This window comes from Amblyomma mixtum, chromosome 3 (genome assembly GCF_055824585.1).
Source record: "Amblyomma mixtum isolate Tamu chromosome 3, ASM5582458v1, whole genome shotgun sequence".
In the NCBI taxonomy this organism is placed as follows: Eukaryota; Metazoa; Arthropoda; class Arachnida; order Ixodida; family Ixodidae; genus Amblyomma; species Amblyomma mixtum.
Genome location: NC_143014.1, coordinates 7,733,567 through 7,755,042, shown reverse-complemented (window position 1 = coordinate 7,755,042; position 21,476 = coordinate 7,733,567). Strand labels below are relative to the sequence as shown.

The 21,476-nt window shown below is 47.2% G+C and overlaps 1 protein-coding gene and 1 long non-coding RNA gene across 4 annotated transcripts in view; one reads left to right on the top strand and one right to left on the bottom strand.

Moving 5' to 3' along the window:
- LOC149349170 (vesicular integral-membrane protein VIP36) overlaps positions 1-21,476 on the top strand; it is a 105,098-nt gene that overhangs the window by 33,609 nt on the left and 50,013 nt on the right. The window contains exon 1 of one of the 2 annotated variants that reach the window (XM_089578114.1): positions 13,090-13,339. The exons of the other annotated variant lie outside the window; for it this stretch is intronic. Within the exon in view, the coding sequence (XP_089434240.1) occupies positions 13,192-13,339 (148 nt within the window). The 5' untranslated portion in view covers positions 13,090-13,191. Of the gene's footprint in view, positions 1-13,089; positions 13,340-21,476 lie in introns of those variants that run through there. 2 annotated transcript variants of the gene reach the window in all.
- On the bottom strand, positions 4,684-12,861 carry LOC149349171 (uncharacterized). Of its 2 annotated transcripts, XR_016289973.1 has the most exons (4): positions 12,743-12,861; positions 10,863-10,948; positions 8,794-9,119; positions 4,684-6,797 (listed from the first exon to the last, which is right to left on the bottom strand). It is a non-coding gene; the product is annotated as an uncharacterized LOC149349171 (long non-coding RNA). The 2 variants fall into 2 exon arrangements; XR_016289972.1 differs by having other exon boundaries at positions 10,863-12,853.

Below are 21,476 nucleotides of genomic sequence, written 5' to 3'. Positions count from 1 at the left end.
ATTTAAGTGGTTCTAGGTAAATACTGTAATGAACGCAACGCATAAGTTTTTGTTCATTTGAATCGGCATGTATTTCGCAACGCGCAGTGGCTTGCCCGACCGAGGCGCGCTAATTTAAGATGAACCAGCCCACCAACGGCACCGCACTGATGCCACGGTCCTCGAAGAGAAAAATATACATTTGCAATATATATATTTTGCAACACAAATTTTGCTTCTGGCATATTATTTCGCTTAACGCAGCACTTAATTCTCTTGAGCTCTCTTTTTAGACATCCAGGTGCTTTTATTGATTTAACTCGCGTTCACAGTACCTGTTCTAAATTTCTGTGCACAGGCAGGAATACCTTTCGACGGGGGAGAAAAATGAGAAGAAAAAGGAGAAGGCAGGTCATTTTTTTTTTATCAAGACAACAACCATATTGTACGCACAGCAGAGCGCACATGTGCTCTTGGCACACGCGTGCCCGCTCAAAAAAGCCGACTTTATAATACAAGCACTTCTACTTGGCCTCCGTTTGAATTTGCTTCCTTCCTCCGCTATGTCCGAACTTTGCACAAGCTGTAATCGAATACTGCCAGGCAAACAGCGCTCACTAGCATTGCGGCGCGATCATCTTCACTGAGGTTGAGCCAGGACTTTTCTGGTCTACTACAGCAAATAAAACCCGTTTAAAACGTTTTCTAGGGCGTTTTACCCGTTTTAAGATGTGTGTTTTCACATATAACCAGTATTTATAGCACAAAGTGCTGCACGCGCTACCGGTACCAGCGCTTTGCTCGAGCCGCAACGAGGAGACGCTCCGAACCCGTCCGGACCAGTCTCAAACATGCGTCACTTCCGGCGGGCGGCAATGGCGCCCGTTTTTCCAGTTTCGGTATTGAAAACTCCGATTTTTGCGTGCTCTTTTCATCGTAACTGGTTGAAACTGGAGCGTAATGTTTTGTGGGTAGCATAATACGGGGGTGTACTATGAAAAAACAACCTTTTTACGGTTTGAAAAATTTCGGTCAAGTAGGCCTTTAAAGGGACACTGAGGAGAAATTGAAGTTGGCTTGTATCGACAGAATACCAGCTCCTGATTACAAAAACGCCACTCATACTGACAACAAAGCTCTTGTAACGTAGAAAAGAGCAAAAACCAAAATACAGGTATCGCCGCCACAGGCCAAACTCGCAAGTACAAGCGTGATGACGTCATAGGACAAAGCAGTGTTGCTAGAGCCAATAGTTCTAGCAACTCTAGGACCCGAGAAGTCACAAATCCCTGAGGCGCAGCCGATGCATGCGCAAATGTCCTTGACGTCGCCAGATGGCGCCACGTGCCCGGCAGCTATGCACGCTCCTGAAGCATCGGGACCAATCAGCGCCTGTTTTCCGGCGGTAGGCGGGCTCCCGGTATTCCGCTAGCGGTTACAAGGTACACGGTATGCTAAAGGTGTCTATTTGCGAGAACTTCGTTGACGACTTCCAGAACGAGATCCATCGTAACGCTGGCAAAACGCCAGTGCAAACGTAATCGAAGCGACTGTAGCGACGGCTGCAATAGCCAATAGATGCCTTCAACGTGCGGCCGGCGGTAGCTTTCTTTTCGGCTGCTGCTAGGCCGCACTGCTGGCCGTCAGAAATCACGGAGTCTGCGGTACGTCATGCGCACGTCATGTTTCACGTCACTTAGTCCTGTGTCGTCATAGAATCCCAAGTTTGAATCAGAGTGGCGGGAAAAAACTTTTTCAACTTCGAATCCAAATTTCTTAGACATAAATGCATCTTTCGCTCCCAGCCAAGTGGCAACAAAGCCATGACATGCCGAACTATCGGATTTTACTATAAAAAAAATATTAATAGTGCTCTCCTCAGTGTCCCTTTAACATGTAACAAACTGTAGCTGACTTTCAAAAATATCATTTTAGTGTGTCAGCATCAGAACCCCCCATGTTGGAATAATCCGTCGGTCTGAAGCCTCAGGTGACAGAGTGGAGGGAGTGAAATCCACCTTCACGAAATTGCAGGGAAGAGGGAAGAAGAGAGGGCGGGAGGAGGTGGTTGGCAAGCGGTTGCAAATCAGAGTCGAAGGGTGGAGAAAGTGGATGTGTCACTGAGTGGAGTGGGGGTGTCACGTAGTGATTGATGGTACCCATTCGTACAGTCTGACCCTGTCAGCGGCTGCTCGGTCCGGCAGGAACATAATGCTAACTTTGGCTTACGAGGTTTAACGTCCCAAAGCGACTCAGGCTATGAGGGACGCCACAGTGGAGGGATCCAGCAATTTCGACCAACAGTGGTCCCTAACGTGCTCAGACATCGCACAGCATCTGGGCCTGTTGTGTGTCACCATCGGAATACAACTGCCGCAGCCGGGATCATACCAGCGTCTAATGGAATTTGTTTAATTTTGTCATTACACTCACAGTAAGATTAGTCTTTCCCAAGTACAAGTTTATTATTTATTTATTTATTTATTCAGGTACCTACAGCGCCCGTTGAGGGCATTTTTGTAGGGGGGATACAATTGCAAAGCATACATTGTCATGCAGATGACACTGCGTACAAAACAAACAAACAATAAAAATACAACGCATTCCAATACTGAGCAAACTTATAACAAAAGAACCATGAAAGCAAGACGCAAGAAAAGTTAATTCAACAAAAGTTGCGACAGAGCATTTTCAAAAGATTGTATTTAATGTCAAGAGTCCAAGGAAGGGCAACTTTCCAAAGCCACAGCTGGGCTTGTAGGGCGTAATTAAGCAGCATTAACATCCTTTAGAATCAATTAACGTGTTTGTACTATGATTACACAATGGACACGGTATTTATCAAGGCAAACAATGATAGCGTGTATATGCCTGCAAATGTTTAAATCAAGAATAGTATCTGCTAGCTTATTAAAAATATATCATTTGTAAAATGACCGTCCAACTTCTCAGAAGTACCAAATCTGTGGAGAAATACAAATTGCACATTGCCAATATGCCTAGGAAAATACATTTTGGCTGTCAAAAAAGGATTAGGAGCACTTTATTATCAATTACGCGAGGATTGTGGAAAGATGGGTTGGGTCACAACCAGTAGTGCAAAACATGAACCCTTAGAAAAGATGTGAAGTTGTGGTGCCTATGCACTCATATGCTGTGCATAATGGGCTGCCTTGCATTACCATAACCTGTCCAGGTAGACTGCCACAAGTCAATAAAAATCTCCGCTATATACAACCACAGTTTTCAGTTAGGTAGACATTTTATTTGCAACATTCTTAATCTAGCTGGCAGGCTATCACCAGCCCGAGGTGAATGTGACGTGCAGGATGAAACGGGTGCCATATCTGGATACTGGAGTAAATGTGATGTGATGAGCCTTGGGAGCATTCCTCTTCACATGGCGCCAGGCAGTCTTGCGGCCACATAATACGGCTGACATTGCTTCATTCTGTAACCTGTAATACCGCAGTTACTTGCATCATGGATGCAGTTTCTTGTGGGAAAAAATTAGAATGGTAAGTTTGGTGCATTTATTACACGGTGTAAAACATGGTGTGGTCAGTTGAACTTTCCCCAGATTTTGATTATTGATGTAGGGAAAGCATTTATTATGCAAATGCATCCATTATTTAAGTAAATATGGTGTACGAGAACCTGGAATGGAAACAGAAATCAGCATCTGCAGGATTGAAACAAATTCCTAACTTTGCCACAGCACCATACCCATGACTGCCAAGCCACTTTTAGCCCCTAGCCTTTCACTCTACACTGTCCTTAATCTGTTCATTCCCAATGGGCCAGACATGAGGCCGTATGGCACTCGGGTATCCGTATCTGCCTATATGGACATGCCACGTTGTCTACTACACAGCTTTTTAAACACTTGTAGCAACAGTGTCAGTTTTCTCAGAAGCATGAAACTTTGTTACGATTAGTTTTATGACACACCCAGCACATTAACAGGCATTCTAGCCAAATTATAATTTCGTTGCAGTTGGGCTTTGAAGCATTTTTCATTAATGAGTAAAAGGAAATGACATTAACTGGGCACTATATGTTTCATCTAAGCTGCCTTCTCGACAAATAGGGGCATGTTAGAATTTCTAGGCAACAAAGTTGGCACAGTGTTCCCATCACACAACAGAAGGCTCATTGCTTGGAAGGCTGGTGGAGAGACACTGTGTAAGAGCCAAGCAAGTTCATTTATGAAGTTCTTTATCATGTGAGGGAAGGCTATTCACGGCTGTTTCTACCATGGCAATATAAGTTCGTGTCACAAATTGCACCAGCAATGTTCTGAAAAATGAGTAATACTGTTTTTCTGTTGCAGCAGTATTCTCTTTGCAAAATAAGATGAATAGTAGTTTTGCGCTGCAGCTTTCAGTGTGCAAGATGACAGCTACGGCTTAGCCTTTTGTCAAGAATACTTTTTCTCATATGCATTGCAGAACTGTAGAACCACATATTGTCAACTGTCCTAAAAGGCAAGGTGTGTTGCTGGGCGAGTTGGTTGGGGTACATCTTGAGAAAAACAGCACTTGCAGACAAAGGAAACGAGAAGGACACACAACTGCGCTGTTTTTTTTTTTGTGTCCTTCTTGTTCTGGTCCTTTGTCTGCAAGCGCTGTTTTTCTCAAGATGTCCTAAAAGGGCGGTGCACTGTGACAGCATGACGCAACAAAGAGGAATGCAGCATGGAGCGACACTTCATACTAATTTTATTGAAGAGCGCATGCCTCTATGAGTGCATCACATGCAGACAAAATGAAATCGAGCAGGGATGACGAAGAAATAAAATTATAGTGAATGCAAGGCAGGTATGAACAAGAAAATGAGTGCACTAATTTCCCAAAGATGAAAAATGTTTGCCAATTGTCAGAAGTTCTCTGTTGAGCAGTGCCAGAGAGGGCGTACTCACACAAGCAGATTCTGAGTAGGGAATGAGGGGCCTGAAATATCTCAATTTCTTAATTGTCGGGTTTAACATTCGGGAGCGGCACATGGGCTATGAGGGACACCATAATGGAGGTCTCTGGATTAATTTACACCACCTGGGGCCCTTTAATGCACACTGACTTTGCACAGCACATGGCCATCTTTGTATTTTGCCTCCACTGAAATGTGGCCGCTATGGCCGGATCAAACCCACAGCCTTCGTGTAAGCAGTCTAAGAACGCCAGAGCCACTGAGGCGCCGTGGCGGGATGAGTTCTCCATTCCTAGGAGGAAAGTTTCGGGAAAAAGGAATGACTAGAAAAGAAATACCAGAGGCCTGTAGTGTACCCTCAATGGGGCTGCTTGATATGGGATATGATGGCGCACCTTTCTCATGACCATGTGGGCTTCAAGAAAATTAGCAAATGACACTCCTCTTCCCTGCTGTGTCTTGAGCTTGCTATGCTAAAGCACTTGGTCAGAATAGCCCACCAACTAGCTCGTAACATAATCCTAATCCCTCACCTGAAATCTGCCATCTTCAGCTGGCAGGGCCTACAAATGCCAGCACAGTCAAATGCTACTTTCTGGCTGCTCTGCATCTGACACGAGTGTAGCTCCATTATAGCAACAGCATGCACGTGCTTGCACATGTGCACATGCGTTGCATGGTCAACACGTACTTGTGTACATGTTGTGGCAAGCCTCGCACTGCTCACAATGAAGCTCACAGCCACTGCACGATTTGCTAGTTCTTTCCACTGTGTGCTTGAAGTTCACCAAACTTTGTGACTTTACATGCCACTGGCCATCTCCCACTCTCTCAGTACTGGACTTAGAAAGCTCAATCCCCACTTTATGCTTCCTAAATAGGGCAGATTTGCGGTGGTCTGCTCCTTTGACACCTGTTGTTAAGTTTTTTGGATGTGAAATTGAAGAGTACTTTGATTAATGTATCCAATCACCCATTTACCTAGCCACCAAAGTAAGAGTACTTCAGTGCCTTGTGCATTGACTCCAAGTGATTATTTGTTGTTAATCCAATGTACTGCCGATAGCAGTAAGCCCACTGACATGCCCTCTTTGCATATGTTTTCTCAAAATTTCTGACGAAGCCAAAGGCAATTAAGCCGATGCTCTTTGGAGTGGATACCAAGTGCACGGAGCAACTGTTGAGACTCAGTCTCATCTGTCCACTTCATCAGTGTGTGCAGCATGTCCCTTGTTGTACTCCTGCAGTCCTTGTTTGTGACTGTATTCAGGTGCGTGCTCCAGTTGTGTAGCACCTGCCAGCTGCAAAGCAGTCGACTCGTCAAGGGACCCATCACCTGCTCCCATGCACTGCCATAAACAGGGGCATCATCAGACATAAATGCCTGACATGGTATTGTGTTTTTTCTTTGATGGCCTCGAAAAACCTCACCACAGTGCCCGTGTTCACCCTTTTTGAAATCAAGTAGGCACACGGGATACCAAAGTCATCTTGAGAAATTGTGAGCAGGGTTGTCAGTTGGAATTAGTACTTATTTATGCCATGGATGGAGTCAATGCACAGTTTCGCTGCCCCCAATTCATAAAGGAGCTCTCGTTGTGGGAACGTCATTAATGCTAGCTCAAAGTCACCATCATGACTGTTGGGGTCACCCTTCTTCCTGTAATACAACAGTGGCGACTCATTTTCTGCCCTCATTTCTTCGACCCATAATTCAACACTCTTAAAATCGTCTGGGTCTCTCTGCTCTGTTTTGCCAATCCTAAACTTATCTGCAATGTTACGGAGGTCCTTAGTGGTCACAAGCTGTATCCGTGGGCTTGATCCACTTGTACCTGCTCGGATGTTGTGCACAATGGTTTTTTCTGGCACTCCTTCTGCTAACCGGCCTGAAAATGGTACAGAAAAAAACTGTTAACATCTCTGGTTCATCTGTCTACAGCCGTGTAATAAAGTGACAAATACTTCTGGTCGGATTCCTTCGTCTTCCACTTTGTTCCTTTTTACAGGTGGCACACAGTTCATCTTACTTTCATTTCACTTTTGTGGCACTGCAAAGCACACGACAAAATGGTTGTTTCAAAGCCAGATGGACTTTATTTTTATGAGCTTGAGTGTTTAAACTTGCATACAGCAATGCAAAACAGGGAAGTTATATACAGCATGTTATAAATGCAGAATATAACAGCACTGAAAATGTGGACAAGAAAAGAATAAGGACATGTGCTTCTCATCCTGTCCCATTTCATTCTGCATATTCAAAAAATGCACCGATTCGCCTGACAGCAACCTTTAAAGGAGTAGAGACACCAAATTTTTGAACGCGATCTTTGTTTCTTTGGACTTGTGCACAAGACAATAGTGTGCACAAGTCACAATGTAGAATTCACTTACGCCAGGTGAATAATTTCTAAGTGAATATTTTTCTCATGCTGTTTCAGTTTAAACACCTGAATGACTTCTGCTAAGTCAGAGACAATTGGAGGGCATGCCAGTCATACATAAACTGAAATATAAATGCTGCTTGTTCGTTTTTTTTGCGATTTCAACTCTTGTGCAGGCTTGTGTTCTATATTAGTGGTTTTTGAGGAAAGGAAATGGTGCAGTAACTGCCTCAACCATGCCATGAAGGAAAGAAGGAGTGAAAGAAGCAAGAGAGAAAGAGGTGCTGTAGTGGAGGGCTCCGGAATAATTTCGACCGCCTGGGGATCTTTGGGCACTGACACTGTGCAGCACGTGGGCACCTCTTGCCTCCATCGAAACTCAGCTGCCGCAACCGGGTTCTAACCCGGGTACTCCAGCTTAGTAGCTGAACACTCAAACCACAGCCGTTCCTGTGAGCGTTACTGATGAAGTGCCAAAACAGCCAAATAATTCTAATTAATGAATGTTCACTGTAGACGATCTGTCTTATGAGAAGAAACGTGGCCCTTATACAACCATTACACTGGTGGTGGTGCTTTGATCAGCAACAAAATGCTGACGCTTTTGACAGGCAGCCAAAAAAAAGAGGCTAGCATCGAGTGCAACTGTCAGTCATTCAAGACACGTTTCATGGAGCTCAAGCCGACTTCTTACGGATGAAGTTCAACGTCAGCCGATTGAGCGACAGACCTAGGATAGTCAATGAAACCAGCAGAAAAACAAAAGAACAGACATTGGAGTAGTTCAGTGCTAGATGACATTCCTAATTATGTTCAGTTCGAAAGACTGGACCCCTTCCACAAAGCATCTCTAAACTAAACGGCATGAAGTTCGTACAGACTGTGCTGTGCATGCAATGTGCTGTGGATCAATTGTTTTTCACCCTTCGATGCGACCTAGTAGGCTCAAATGAATTGCACTACAGTCAGATACAACTCGAGAACGAAGTGGCAGATGGCCCTTAAAGAAGACCCCCCAGTCAATGGCGTCAGCTGATTTTCATCAGTTAATCCAATTAAAGCCATAACTAATCCCCTTTCATCTGCCACCCTCCTGCAATGCTACCCCTAGGATTAACCATGACATCATGAGAATCGGTCGACACCATTGGATGGCAGGCTTCCTTTGAGGGGCATTGGCCTCTGGGTTCTTAAGCTGTGCCCTACTATAACTTCTTCCAGCCCCTCGTTTTGTGGGACATGCCTTCTCCCACTTTACAATAGGCACTTTCGTGTTGTCCCACCTCTTTTGTGCCATAGATGCATCGCAGAAGAATAAAAAATCATTGAAATGATCACTCGAGTTAATGAGCAATATCTTCCCCCTAAAATACATTTCTATTGCACTTTCGTCTCCCATTTATGAAAGGTTGGTGGAGTGTAGCTTCTAAACGTTTTCACATTCCGGTACAGTCAACACAGCATGGACAAATAAATGCTTTGTACAAGAGGAGTGGCTAACCTGCAAGCACTCTGGCATCATCCTGGGACAGCCTTTGGTGGCAGGCCTCATTGAAGTGTCCGTAGTGTTTCTTTTGAAACATACCTATACCTTGCCCTCTTTCTCCATGACCTCTAGAGTAGCAAAGCAGTGTTTGCCGATTTTGCAGCTTCCTTGCCCCTTTTCCTGCCTTTGGCGCTGTTCTATAGGAAGCTCTTCATGCGAGCCAAAACGGGGGCAGTGCAGGTAGCGTTTAAAAACTCTTGGTGCACATTCCTTTTTTCCTGTAGAAGCTATAAAATGGCAGCAAGTTTTGCTTTCTTCTCCGTCTTTCCAGGCGCAAAATCCTGAAACGGAAAGATTGTAAACATAACTAAGCACTCCACATAGTATTAGTTAATTATTAGTGTGAAAGCACAATTCCGAACGGTAAACCCTGAGCAAGATCCTGCGATGTATGTGGGTTTGTGCCAAGAGCATAGCAATGGCGACATAGCAACCACAGCCTCACAGCAGCATTGTAACATAGTTATGACACGATGCCAACATATGATGTTAAGTCCATGACCACTCATGACTAAAGAGAAATTTTTAAAAATTGAGGCGTGAACAAAGGTGGGCTCCATTTTGATAAAAACGTGTACACAATGATAGCACATGAATAACGGCATAAGGCATCCTTAGAAAGCCAACAGTAAAGTAACAAGACAAGGCAATGTTCATGAAATTCTGCTTTTGCACATTTATAAAATTTCGGCAAAACTTCTCTGTCAATTTTTTGTGTATCACACTACTTTCATCTTTTTAAAAGCAAGGCCAAATTAAAGTTTGTACTTTTTACATACACTAATGAAAAATGCATGTGCTATGGAGTGGGCACATATGCAGTACTCTCGCGCTACTACTGGCGCTCTGCCTCTGCCAAGTGCGTATGACAATCAGATTTAGCTTCAAATTTTTAGCCTTTCGCCTGCAGTGCAGAACTGCATTTCCCAGCTTTTTTATTGTTAAAAATTTATCAGTCGTTCGCTTACTGTTTTTTCCTGCTACAGCGCATGGGGAACAATTTTTGGAGAAAATTAAGTTCAGGTTAAGTTATTACACGGAGTGTTACATGGAAGTATTTCAATTTTACTACACTCTGCAAAAACTCATTCCTGCACAGCAACCTTTTACATGGCCCTGTCCTTTGACCACAAATTCAGGTCAGCGCTGTTGACTTCTAAAGGCAGAACAATGCTGGGCATTCTTCCTACACACTTCTGCGTGTTGTGATTGCCATGGCTTCAGCGCTGCTAAGCCAGTGCATGCCGCGACAATGTTGTGTGTCCTGTCGAGACATTGCAGGTGCCTGCAACAAAGCATAAGCAAGGCCTGTAGCAGCGAGTCTGCTGCAAGGACCAGTTTTTTTCCTGCAGTGGCCACTTTAAATATGAAAGAGAGTGCACTGCTTGTCACTTTGCTTATGGAGGAGCTAGGACACCAAAAAAAAATTCTGCAGACACACTTAAGACTGCTTACCAGAGAATGCCAAAGCATTACAGTGCACAGTCATGTGATGTTGCAGAATGACGAGTCATGAGTGCAAGGCATGACTACGCAACTTTGTACAAACTCTGTGCGCCTTATGTTACTAGTAAAGTGCTGAGTCATGCTACACTTCAGAATGATTAGGAGTCAAAACTATGACTACCTAAACTTTGTACTAACTATACACCTTACATTACAAATAAGTGCAAAATGACTATGACAAGTCATGGCTTTTCGAATGCCCGCAAAGGCTACCTCTGCAGATCTGTTGCACTAGACTAAGCCCATTGAAATCTTCATGGTTCCTTTATAAAACGTGCATGTCATCGTTAAGTTTTTGTGCACAAAACCACGTGCAAGTTTCTCCAGGTGAGTGTAAGCCCGTAAATAAAAAAAAGAACGCGCTTTGTGTTTACAAACTTAAAATGCGCGCACTCGAAAAGTCAATAAACTGCAACTTTTCAATCGGTAACCTAAGCGCGCGACTGCATCACGCTTTAGCCCTTTATTGCTTTGATCACTGCATGCGTGCATGCAATAGTATAGACTTCGTTTCTTACCTTTATTAGAGTCGAAGACTAGATTCTCCACCTCTTCCTCGAAGTTGTGAAGAACGGCCGTGAATTACTACATGTTGTTGTTGTGACTGGGAGAAAGATGAAAAGGAAATTGCATGGGCCTGCCTACTGGCTGGAGCCGAGCCACCACCGCTGCCGCGTGCAGATAGAGGAGAGATCAGAGGAAAGAGAAAAAGAAAAGACGCGTCGCAGCAACAACCGCGTCCTTCCCCATGAATATCCTTGATGGGTGTTTTTAAATTACTAGTATTGAAGAACGCCTTGTCGCAAACCACTGAAGCAACGCCATCGCACGTGTCCGTCTCCATGCTCGAGGCAAAAAAATAAAAAACAAGCGAGCAAGAAATGCACCTTGGGATTAGTGCACTGCACGGGCTCGGGCTGGCCCGAAAGCCCGGGCCGGGCCGGGACATGATCTTTTTTGCCGGGCCTGGGCCGGGCCCGGGCCTGAAGTTGCGGGCCCGGGCCGGGCTCGGGCTTAAAGCTGCGGACGCTGCGGACCCTAGCCAGGCTTGGGTCCGTATAGAAACGGCTGGTGTCCGACTATTCAGTCACTATTGCAGAGTGAAGTACACAACTGTGGCATTGGAGCAGTGATACGGATGAGCTATGGGTTATAGTACGCAGTGAGAAAAAAACCAAGCTTTATTCATTGACTTATTTATTTCCTTATTTCCACGCCGTGGTGGCTTAGTGGTCAAGGCACTTGATTACTGAGCCAGGGTACCAGGGTTTTCTCCTAGCCTCGGGGGCCGCATTTCTATTTAGGCGCCAAGCATGACAGCCATGTACTTTGTAGTATCAATGCTCGTTGAAGAAACCCAGGTGGTCGAAATGATCCGGAGCCCTCTGCTTCGGTGTCTCTCACAGCTTGACTCCCTTTGGGCCCTTAAGCCCCAAAAACATAGCTTTTATTTCATAGCTATATTTTTCTCATGTGAGAAAATTCGTAAACTAAAGCGCATTTAGTTTTCTTTTTGATCAGCTGACCGTAACGTCTCATTAATGAAATAGCCAAAAAAGCTCTCGAGAGTTTGTAAATCTCATCTCATAACCACCTCTATCCCTCCTCGCTTCTTCAGCCTGGTTGACATGACAAGTGTTTTGCCCTGTTAGTTATCACGTATGGTTTGCGCGTTATGTTCTGCTCCACCAGTAAGAGTAAAATTCAACCGCTCTTAATTGGCCATTGATCGTTCGTCATCCCAAAACATATCTATACGCTATTAGAAATGCATTCGGGAAGGACATATTAGTTTAGGACGCTTACAGCCTTCAAAACACACACCGTGAAATACTCAAGCCTTTTATAGGTTTTCGGTTCTGCTGAAAGGCGACCAGTTCGGCTATGAGTCCAACCTGTGAGATCGCGTTCACTAAAAAAATGTCATACTACTGCTTGCTAGGCAGCTTTAATGTTTATACTTCGCGGGCAGCAAAATATAAGTTATTAAAATCATGCAGCCCTTTTTATTTGGCTCTCGGAACTTTCGAGTTCATCTTTGCGCACCTACACGAGATCACTGTCCAAAAGAGGGCCTGCGAACATTACTCTTAATCAATTCCTTCTGGGTTAAAAAGAACCAACTTTCTGCAAGCCAAACTGTGGTTTCCGAACCAATTTCGGCCAGTTTCTTATCGGTCTAGTAGCGGTCTACTTGCTCAGAGTGAGCAGTATCCCTCAAGCGTTACTGTGAAACGGGCCGGGCCCGGGCTGGGCTTCACTGCGGGATTCACGGGCCGGGCCGGGCTCGCTAGAGCGATAATTCAGCGGGCCTGGGCCGGGTCCGGGCTTGAAGCCGCGGGCCTGGGCCGGGCTCGGGCCTCAGATTGAGGCCCGTGCAGTGCTCTACTTGGGATACCTTGGGATATTGAGCAAGGATTTTCACGAAGAGTTGAGATTTTCCCTATCGGTTGAAGCGCAGTGTTCCCCAAAAGTCCCCACAGAGTGACGTAGAGTAGAGCAGTGACGTCTGTTCTCGGTTGGCCAATCGCAACGAGGATCACCTTCTGATTACGCCCTCCGTCCCTAGTGGAGGTGCACTGTACAAGGTTATTTTGACATGTTATTGTGAGTGGTAAAAATAAAACATGAATCTTATATATTCAGGATATATTTCTTTTTAAGTATGAGTTATCCTTACGTAAACCAAAACATATATCTTCGTCGACCGCCATAACTTTCAAAACAAACGATTACGCACGCGGCGCTAGTCGACTCGACTGGTGCACCCATGGAGGTGCACCAGTCAGTGCAGTGCCGCAGCAGGGTCAAGTCAAGACATAATCGCATAATCGGTCAGAATTTGTAATGGCGCCACTGGCGGTCATGCGGCGGTTGCTGTGCTTATTCCTTTTCGGCATATTATTTCGAGTAAAACAAAATTTGTTCGCCGCAGCGGAGTGGAATACGAATGACTACATGAAGAAGGAGCACTCGCTGGTGAAACCTTACCAAGGTGCGTATTATTCGGTGTTCGCTCCTACGCAGTTGGCTGGCGTTGCCGGAAAGTTCGGCTGTTGAACTTTTCAGACGACAAGGGTGGAGCCGACTGCCACGAAGCGTAGCATCGCAAGCGTTCTGGAAATGTTATCTTATCTTTGAACGAGTCTGTCGTGTGCAGGAAACGATGGTGACAAAAACGGGCGTCGTTTCTTAAAACGCCGGTGAGCGTGCCATGCCAGAGCATTGCATTCGGTGGCTTACTTTTACTCGAATTGTGGGACTGGTAGAAAAGAAATGTTCTACCTGCAGAAAAAGCGCTGCTACGAAATGTTTTCGCTTTGACCTCTCTCTTCGTTCAAATACTTCCTTTTGCGACCTTCGTATCTTTCGTGGAGAGCATGAAAAAAAGCGAAACGCACAACTCTTTGCGGCTGCCATGTTTCGGGCGCCAGGTCGTCGTGCTGCGCATGTAGCCAGGCCCATGCGATACGTTTCAAGCACACGTCAGCGCTTGCGGAGGAGCATGCAAACACCTGTGACCTTTCTCATAGAGTGATTTGTGTGTTTCGGATAGCGCTTGGAATGCACACTCTCCAGTCTCAATGAAAAATAATGCTGTGGCTGTGGTTATCCTGCCAGCTTTGCAGTCTGCATCGGATAATGTAAGTAAGGTGTTGTTCATTGTGATTCGTGTATTCTTGTCAGGCGGTGTCAGAGGCTTGAAAATTGACTGCTTTTGATAATTGCGAAGTCCAAGGGAACAGGAGAGGCTACTCCACAGTAGGTCATGCTGTGGTTATGTCCCACCTGTGAGGGTTGGCTGCTGTCAGGCACACAGCATGGCCTCTCAGAAGCACAGTGTCAGCATTCGTGCTAAGTGCAACTTCCATGGATTACCAAAATGCATATACGCCGCAGCCGTGGCTCAGTGGTTACGGTGCTCGGCTGCTGACCTGAAACACGTGGGTTCCATCCCGGCCACGGCGGTTGAATTTCTGTGGAGGAGAAATTCTAGAGGCCCGTGTACTGTGTGATGTCAGTGCACGTTAAAGAACCCCAGGTGGTCGAAATTTCCGGAGCCCTCCACCACGGCGTCTCTCATAGCCTTAGTCGCTTTGGGACGTTAAACCTCATAAACCAACCAACCAACCGACCAACCAAAATGCATGTGGTTCACTTGAAGCATTAGTGGCTATGCAGGCATGGCATAACCACTGTGTAATTATTAGGGCACTGCACATGAGCCACATGCTGAGGCCCAGCTTGAGCAGTGCCTGAGCTTGAGACTCATATCACTCTACTGAGCGGGAATGTAGTTTCCTGAAAAACATAGCTAATTCACAGAAAGCTTGTAGAATAGAGAATCCACGATCCGAGGACTGACGTATAGGCAACAAATGCTGCAAAATGAATTACCCACAACATTAAAGAGTCCCTGAAAAGGATGTTTGAGGTTTGCTTGCATTATGCAGAGTACAGGCCACTGAGCGTTCATGCCGCGTACAAGACTTCAAAAGTGAGTTACAATACATTTTTGAAACTTCCGTGTCTCATGGTGACCAGCGGTGCTGGGCTTTTGCCTGAATCCACGCACAACTCGCCATGCAGTGCTCGTTACGTCAGCTGCAGAGGGCTGTCATTAGTTGCACACGCCATGCAGCCACCATGGCCGGTTGACCAGGAAGCTCCGTGCTTCCAGGAAATGCAGAGGGGCTGAGTGTAAATTTATTGAGAGCCCCTTTAACACTGAAAAACAGGCAATTTCTGGGTGGTGGACTTCATTACAGCACATCATAGTGTAGCTAATAGAGTTCTCCTTTCAGTGATGCAAAGAAATGAATAGAACATATGGTGCGTACGGAACTAAAAAAAATTTTGATTACGAAATTTCAGGGACTCTCACAAAAAGTTACAAAATTATTACATGTCCAGTGGGAATATGGCAGAATTAAAAAATAGGCCATCAATGAGTGTTCAAAGTTACATGTTCAACTAAGTTTTCCGGTCAGTGAAAAAAAAACGGCTGTGGTTTAAATACTGTTGAACCTGGTTAGAGAGCGAAAGCTGTGGTGTGTCAGGCAACTATAGACGCGTCTTGGCGTCCATAACTTTGAGTGCGTTCTGGACACTGGAATAGGAAGCGCGCCCACCTGGCATCCTGGCAGTTTATGATTGATCGCAACAGGTTGCCCACCCAATGAACACCGCGGCCTATAGCTGCAGTGCTCCATGTCTGCCACAACATTATCAGCGCTAACGCATGCAGCCCACATCTAGATCTCTCTCATCACCCCACATACCTCAAAGCGCAGTTGAGGCGTCTACTGACCCAGGGAGTCAGTTATGCGCCCTTCCTTTCCTCAAAAATCATCGGAGTCTAGAACGTTGCCAACGCCAATGAACGCCGGCGGCCTATAGCTTCATTGCTGCGTGTCTGCCACAGCGTTGTCAGCGCTAACGCATGCAGCCTGCATCTCTCTCTCTCATCACCCCACATACCTCAAAGCACAGTTGAGGCGTCTACTGACCCAGGGAGTCAGTTATGCGCCCTTCCTTTCCTCAAAAATCATCGGAGTCTAGAACGTTGCCAACGCCAATGAACGCCGGCGGCCTATAGCTTCATTGCTGCGTGTCTGCCACAGCGTTGTCAGCGCTAACGCATGCAGCCTGCATCTCTCTCTCTCTCTCATCACCCCACATACCTCAAAGCACAGTTGAGGCGTCTACTGACCCAGGGAGTCAGTTATGCGCCCTTCCTTTCCTCAAAAATCATCGGAGTCTAGAACGTTGCCAACGCCAATGAACGCCGGCGGCCTATAGCTTCATTGCTGCGTGTCTGCCACAGCGTTGTCAGCGCTAACGCATGCAGCCTGCATCTCTCTCTCTCATCACCCCACATACCTCAAAGCACAGTTGAGGCGTCTACTGACCCAGGGAGTCAGTTATGCGCCCTTCCTTTCCTCAAAAATCATCGGAGTCTAGAACGTTGCCAACGCCAATGAACGCCGGCGGCCTATAGCTTCATTGCTGCGTGTCTGCCACAGCGTTGTCAGCGCTAACGCATGCAGCCTGCATCTCTCTCTCTCATCACCCCACATACCTCAAAGCACAGTTGAGGCGTCTACTGACCCAGGGAGTCAGTTATGCGCCCTTCCTTTCCTCAAAAATCAACGGAGTCTAGAACGTTGCCAACGCCAATGAACGCCGACGGCCTATAGCTTCATTGCTGCGTGTCTGCCACAGCGTTGTCAGCGCTAACGCATGCAGCCTGCATCTCTCTCTCTCATCACCCCACATACCTCAAAGCACAGTTGAGGCGTCTACTGACCCAGGGAGTCAGTTATGCGCCCTTCCTTTCCTCAAAATCATCGGAGTCTAGAACGTTGCTAACGCCAATGAACGCCGACGGCCTATAGCTTCATTGCTGCGTGTCTGCCACAGCGTTGTCAGCGCTAACGCATGCAGCCTGCATCTCTCTCTCTCATCACCCCACATACCTCAAAGCACAGTTGAGGCGTCTACTGACCCAGGGAGTCAGTTATGCGCCCTTCCTTTCCTCAAAATCATCGGAGTCTAGAACGTTGCCAACGCCAATGAACGCCGGCGGCCTATAGCTTCATTGCTGCGTGTCTGCCACAGCGTTGTCAGCGCTAACGCATGCAGCCTGCATCTCTCTCTCTCATCACCCCACATACCTCAAAGCACAGTTGAGGCGTCTACTGACCCAGGGAGTCAGTTATGCGCCCTTCCTTTCCTCAAAATCATCGGAGTCTAGAACGTTGCTAACGCCAATGAATGCCGACAGCCTATAGCTTCATTGCTGCGTGTCTGCCACAGCGTTGTCAGCGCTAACGCATGCAGCCTGCATCTCTCTCTCTCATCACCCCACATACCTCAAAGCACAGTTGAGGCGTCTACTGACCCATGGAGTCAGTTATGCGCCCTTCCTTTCCTCAAAAATCATCGGAGTTTAGAACGTTGCTAACGCCAATGAACGCCGACAGCCTATAGCTTCATTGCTGCGTGTCTGCCACAGCGTTGTCAGCGCTAACGCATGCAGCCTGCATCTCTCTCTCTCATCACCCCACATACCTCAAAGCACAGTTGAGGCGTCTACTGACCCAGGGAGTCAGTTATGCGCCCTTCCTTTCCTCAAAATCATCGGAGTCTAGAACGTTGCCAACGCCAATGAACGCCGGCGGCCTATAGCTTCATTGCTGCGTGTCTGCCACAGCGTTGTCAGCGCTAACGCATGCAGCCTGCATCTCTCTCTCTCATCACCCCACATACCTCAAAGCACAGTTGAGGCGTCTACTGACCCAGGGAGTCAGTTATGCGCCCTTCCTTTCCTCAAAATCATCGGAGTCTAGAACGTTGCCAACGCCAATGAACGCCGGCGGCCTATAGCTTCATTGCTGCGTGTCTGCCACAGCGTTGTCAGCGCTAACGCATGCAGCCTGCATCTCTCTCTCTCATCACCCCACATACCTCAAAGCACAGTTGAGGCGTCTACTGACCCAGGGAGTCAGTTATGCGCCCTTCCTTTCCTCAAAAATCATCGGAGTCTAGAACGTTGCTAACGCCAATGAACGCCGACAGCCTATAGCTTCATTGCTGCGTGTCTGCCACAGCGTTGTCAGCGCTAACGCATGCAGCCTGCATCTCTCTCTCTCATCACCCCACATACCTCAAAGCACAGTTGAGGCGTCTACTGACCCAGGGAGTCAGTTATGCGCCCTTCCTTTCCTCAAAAATCATCGGAGTCTAGAACGTTGCTAACGCCAATGAACGCCGACAGCCTATAGCTTCATTGCTGCGTGTCTGCCACAGCATTGTCAGCGCTAACGCATGCAGCCTGCATCTCTCTCTCTCAATCACCCCACATACCTCAAAGCACAGTTGAGGCGTCTACTGACCCAGGGAGTCAGTTATGCGCCCTTCCTTTCCTCAAAAATCATCGGAGTCTAGAACGTTGCTAACGCCAATGAACGCCGACAGCCTATAGCTTCAGTGCTGCGTGTCTACCACAGCGTTGTCAGCGCTAACGCATGCAGCCTGCATCTCTCTCTCTCATCACCCCACATACCTCAAAGCACAGTTGAGGCGTCTACTGACCCAGGGAGTCAGTTATGCGCCCTTCCTTTCCTCAAAAATCATCGGAGTCTAGAACGTTGCTAACGCCAATGAACGCCGACAGCCTATAGCTTCATTGCTGCGTGTCTGCCACAGCGTTGTCAGCGCTAACGCATGCAGCCTGCATCTCTCTCTCTCATCACCCCACATACCTCAAAGCACAGTTGAGGCGTCTACTGACCCAGGGAGTCAGTTATGCGCCCTTCCTTTCCTCAAAAATCATCGGAGTCTAGAACGTTGCTAACGCCAATGAACGCCGACAGCCTATAGCTTCATTGCTGCGTGTCTGCCGCAGCGTTGTCAGCGCTAACGCATGCAGCCTGCATCTCTCTCTCTCATCACCCCACATACCTCAAAGCACAGTTGAGGCGTCTACTGACCCAGGGAGTCAGTTATGTGCCCTTCCTTTCCTCAAAATCATCGGAGTCTAGAACGTTGCCAATGCCAATGAACGCCGACAGCCTATAGCTTCATTGCTGCGTGTCTGCCGCAGCGTTGTCAGCGCTAACGCATGCAGCCTGCATCTCTCTCTCTGATCACCCCACATACCTCAAAGCACAGTTGAGGCGTCTACTGACCCAGGGAGTCAGTTATGCGCCCTTCCTTTCCTCAAAATCATCGGAGTCTAGAACGTTGCCAACGCCAATGAACGCCGGCGGCCTATAGCTTCATTGCTGCGTGTCTGCCACAGCGTTGTCAGCGCTAACGCATGCAGCCTGCATCTCTCTCTCTCATCACCCCACATACCTCAAAGCACAGTTGAGGCGTCTACTGACCCAGGGAGTCAGTTATGCGCCCTTCCTTTCCTCAAAAATCATCGGAGTCTAGAACGTTGCTAACGCCAATGAACGCCGACAGCCTATAGCTTCATTGCTGCGTGTCTGCCACAGCGTTGTCAGCGCTAACGCATGCAGCCTGCATCTCTCTCTCTCATCACCCCACATACCTCAAAGCACAGTTGAGGCGTCTACTGACCCAGGGAGTCAGTTATGCGCCCTTCCTTTCCTCAAAAATCATCGGAGTCTAGAACGTTGCTAACGCCAATGAACGCCGACAGCCTATAGCTTCATTGCTGCGTGTCTGCCACAGCATTGTCAGCGCTAACGCATGCAGCCTGCATCTCTCTCTCTCAATCACCCCACATACCTCAAAGCACAGTTGAGGCGTCTACTGACCCAGGGAGTCAGTTATGCGCCCTTCCTTTCCTCAAAAATCATCGGAGTCTAGAACGTTGCTAACGCCAATGAACGCCGACAGCCTATAGCTTCATTGCTGCGTGTCTGCCACAGCGTTGTCAGCGCTAACGCATGCAGCCTGCATCTCTCTCTCTCATCACCCCACATACCTCAAAGCACAGTTGAGGCGTCTACTGACCCAGGGAGTCAGTTATGCGCCCTTCCTTTCCTCAAAAATCATCGGAGTCTAGAACGTTGCTAACGCCAATGAACGCCGACAGCCTATAGCTTCATTGCTGCGTGTCTGCCACAGCGTTGTCAGCGCTAACGCATGCAGCCTGCATCTCTCTCTCTCAATCACCCCACATACCTCAAAGCACAGTTGAGGCGTCTACTGACCCAGGGAGTCAGTTATGCGCCCTTCCTTTCCTCAAAAATCATCGGAGTCTAGAACGTTGCTAACGCCAATGAACGCCGACAGCCTATAGCTTCATTGCTGCGTGTCTGCCACAGCGTTGTCAGCGCTAACGCATGCAGCCTGCATCTCTCTCTCTCATCACCCCACATACCTCAAAGCACAGTTGAGGCGTCTACTGACCCAGGGAGTCAGTTATGCGCCCTTCCTTTCCTCAAAAATCATCGGAGTCTAGAACGTTGCTAACGCCAATGAACGCCGACAGCCTATAGCTTCATTGCTGCGTGTCTGCCACAGCGTTGTCAGCGCTAACGCATGCAGCCTGCATCTCTCTCTCTCATCACCCCACATACCTCAAAGCACAGTTGAGGCGTCTACTGACCCAGGGAGTCAGTTATGCGCCCTTCCTTTCCTCAAAAATCATCGGAGTCTAGAACGTTGCTAACGCCAATGAACGCCGACAGCCTATAGCTTCATTGCTGCGTGTCTGCCACAGCGTTGTCAGCGCTAACGCATGCAGCCTGCATCTCTCTCTCTCATCACCCCACATACCTCAAAGCACAGTTGAGGCGTCTACTGACCCAGGGAGTCAGTTATGCGCCCTTCCTTTTCTCAAAATCATCGGAGTCTAGAACGTTGCCAATGCCAATGAACGCCGACAGCCTATAGCTTCAGTGCTGCGTTTCTGTCACAACATTGTCAGGGCCAACACATGCAGTGAACATCTGTCACTACTGCCACTTAGCTTAAAATGTGACTGAGGTGTCCACTGTCCCAGGGTCCGGGTATGTGCCTTTCCTTTGCTTTCCAAGCTTCCGCTCTTCATCGGGTTCGGCGCAGCTCCGGAGTGGCTAGAGGTCACTAAAGGGGAAAGCGATCGAGTCGGCGAAGCTCACGGTAGTAAAGCTTCCGCTATGTGTCCATAAATATTTCAGTTACATCATAACAAATAATGTGGGGACAAGTCTGGAATGGCAGCTTTTCTCCTTTCACAATTCCTTTCTCAAGAGCTCCTGATACACAAACTGGCATTAGCGAACAGGCTGTCAAACTAGGGGAAAACTTTGCCACAGTTTCTAGTTGCTCACACTACACACAGTCATTTTTAAAGTACAAGAACACAACTGAAAAACGACTGCTGACAAACACTTCAAGAAATCTGTACAGTACTGTCGGCCGACCAACAGACAGCACCAGGCCCGGATGAAATCCATTATGAAATGCTTGCTGACCTCTCTGGAGATGGTGTAGAAGCTCTTCTAAAATTCTTCAATAAAGTATGGCAGTCTGGAAAAATTCCAGAGGCGTGGAAAAAGGCCGTGGTTGTGCCATTCCTCAAATCTGGGAAGCCGCCAACTTCGGCTGGTAGTTACAGGCCAATAGCTCTTAAGAGTTGTCTTGCTAAAGGTTTTGAAAGTGTGCTAAAT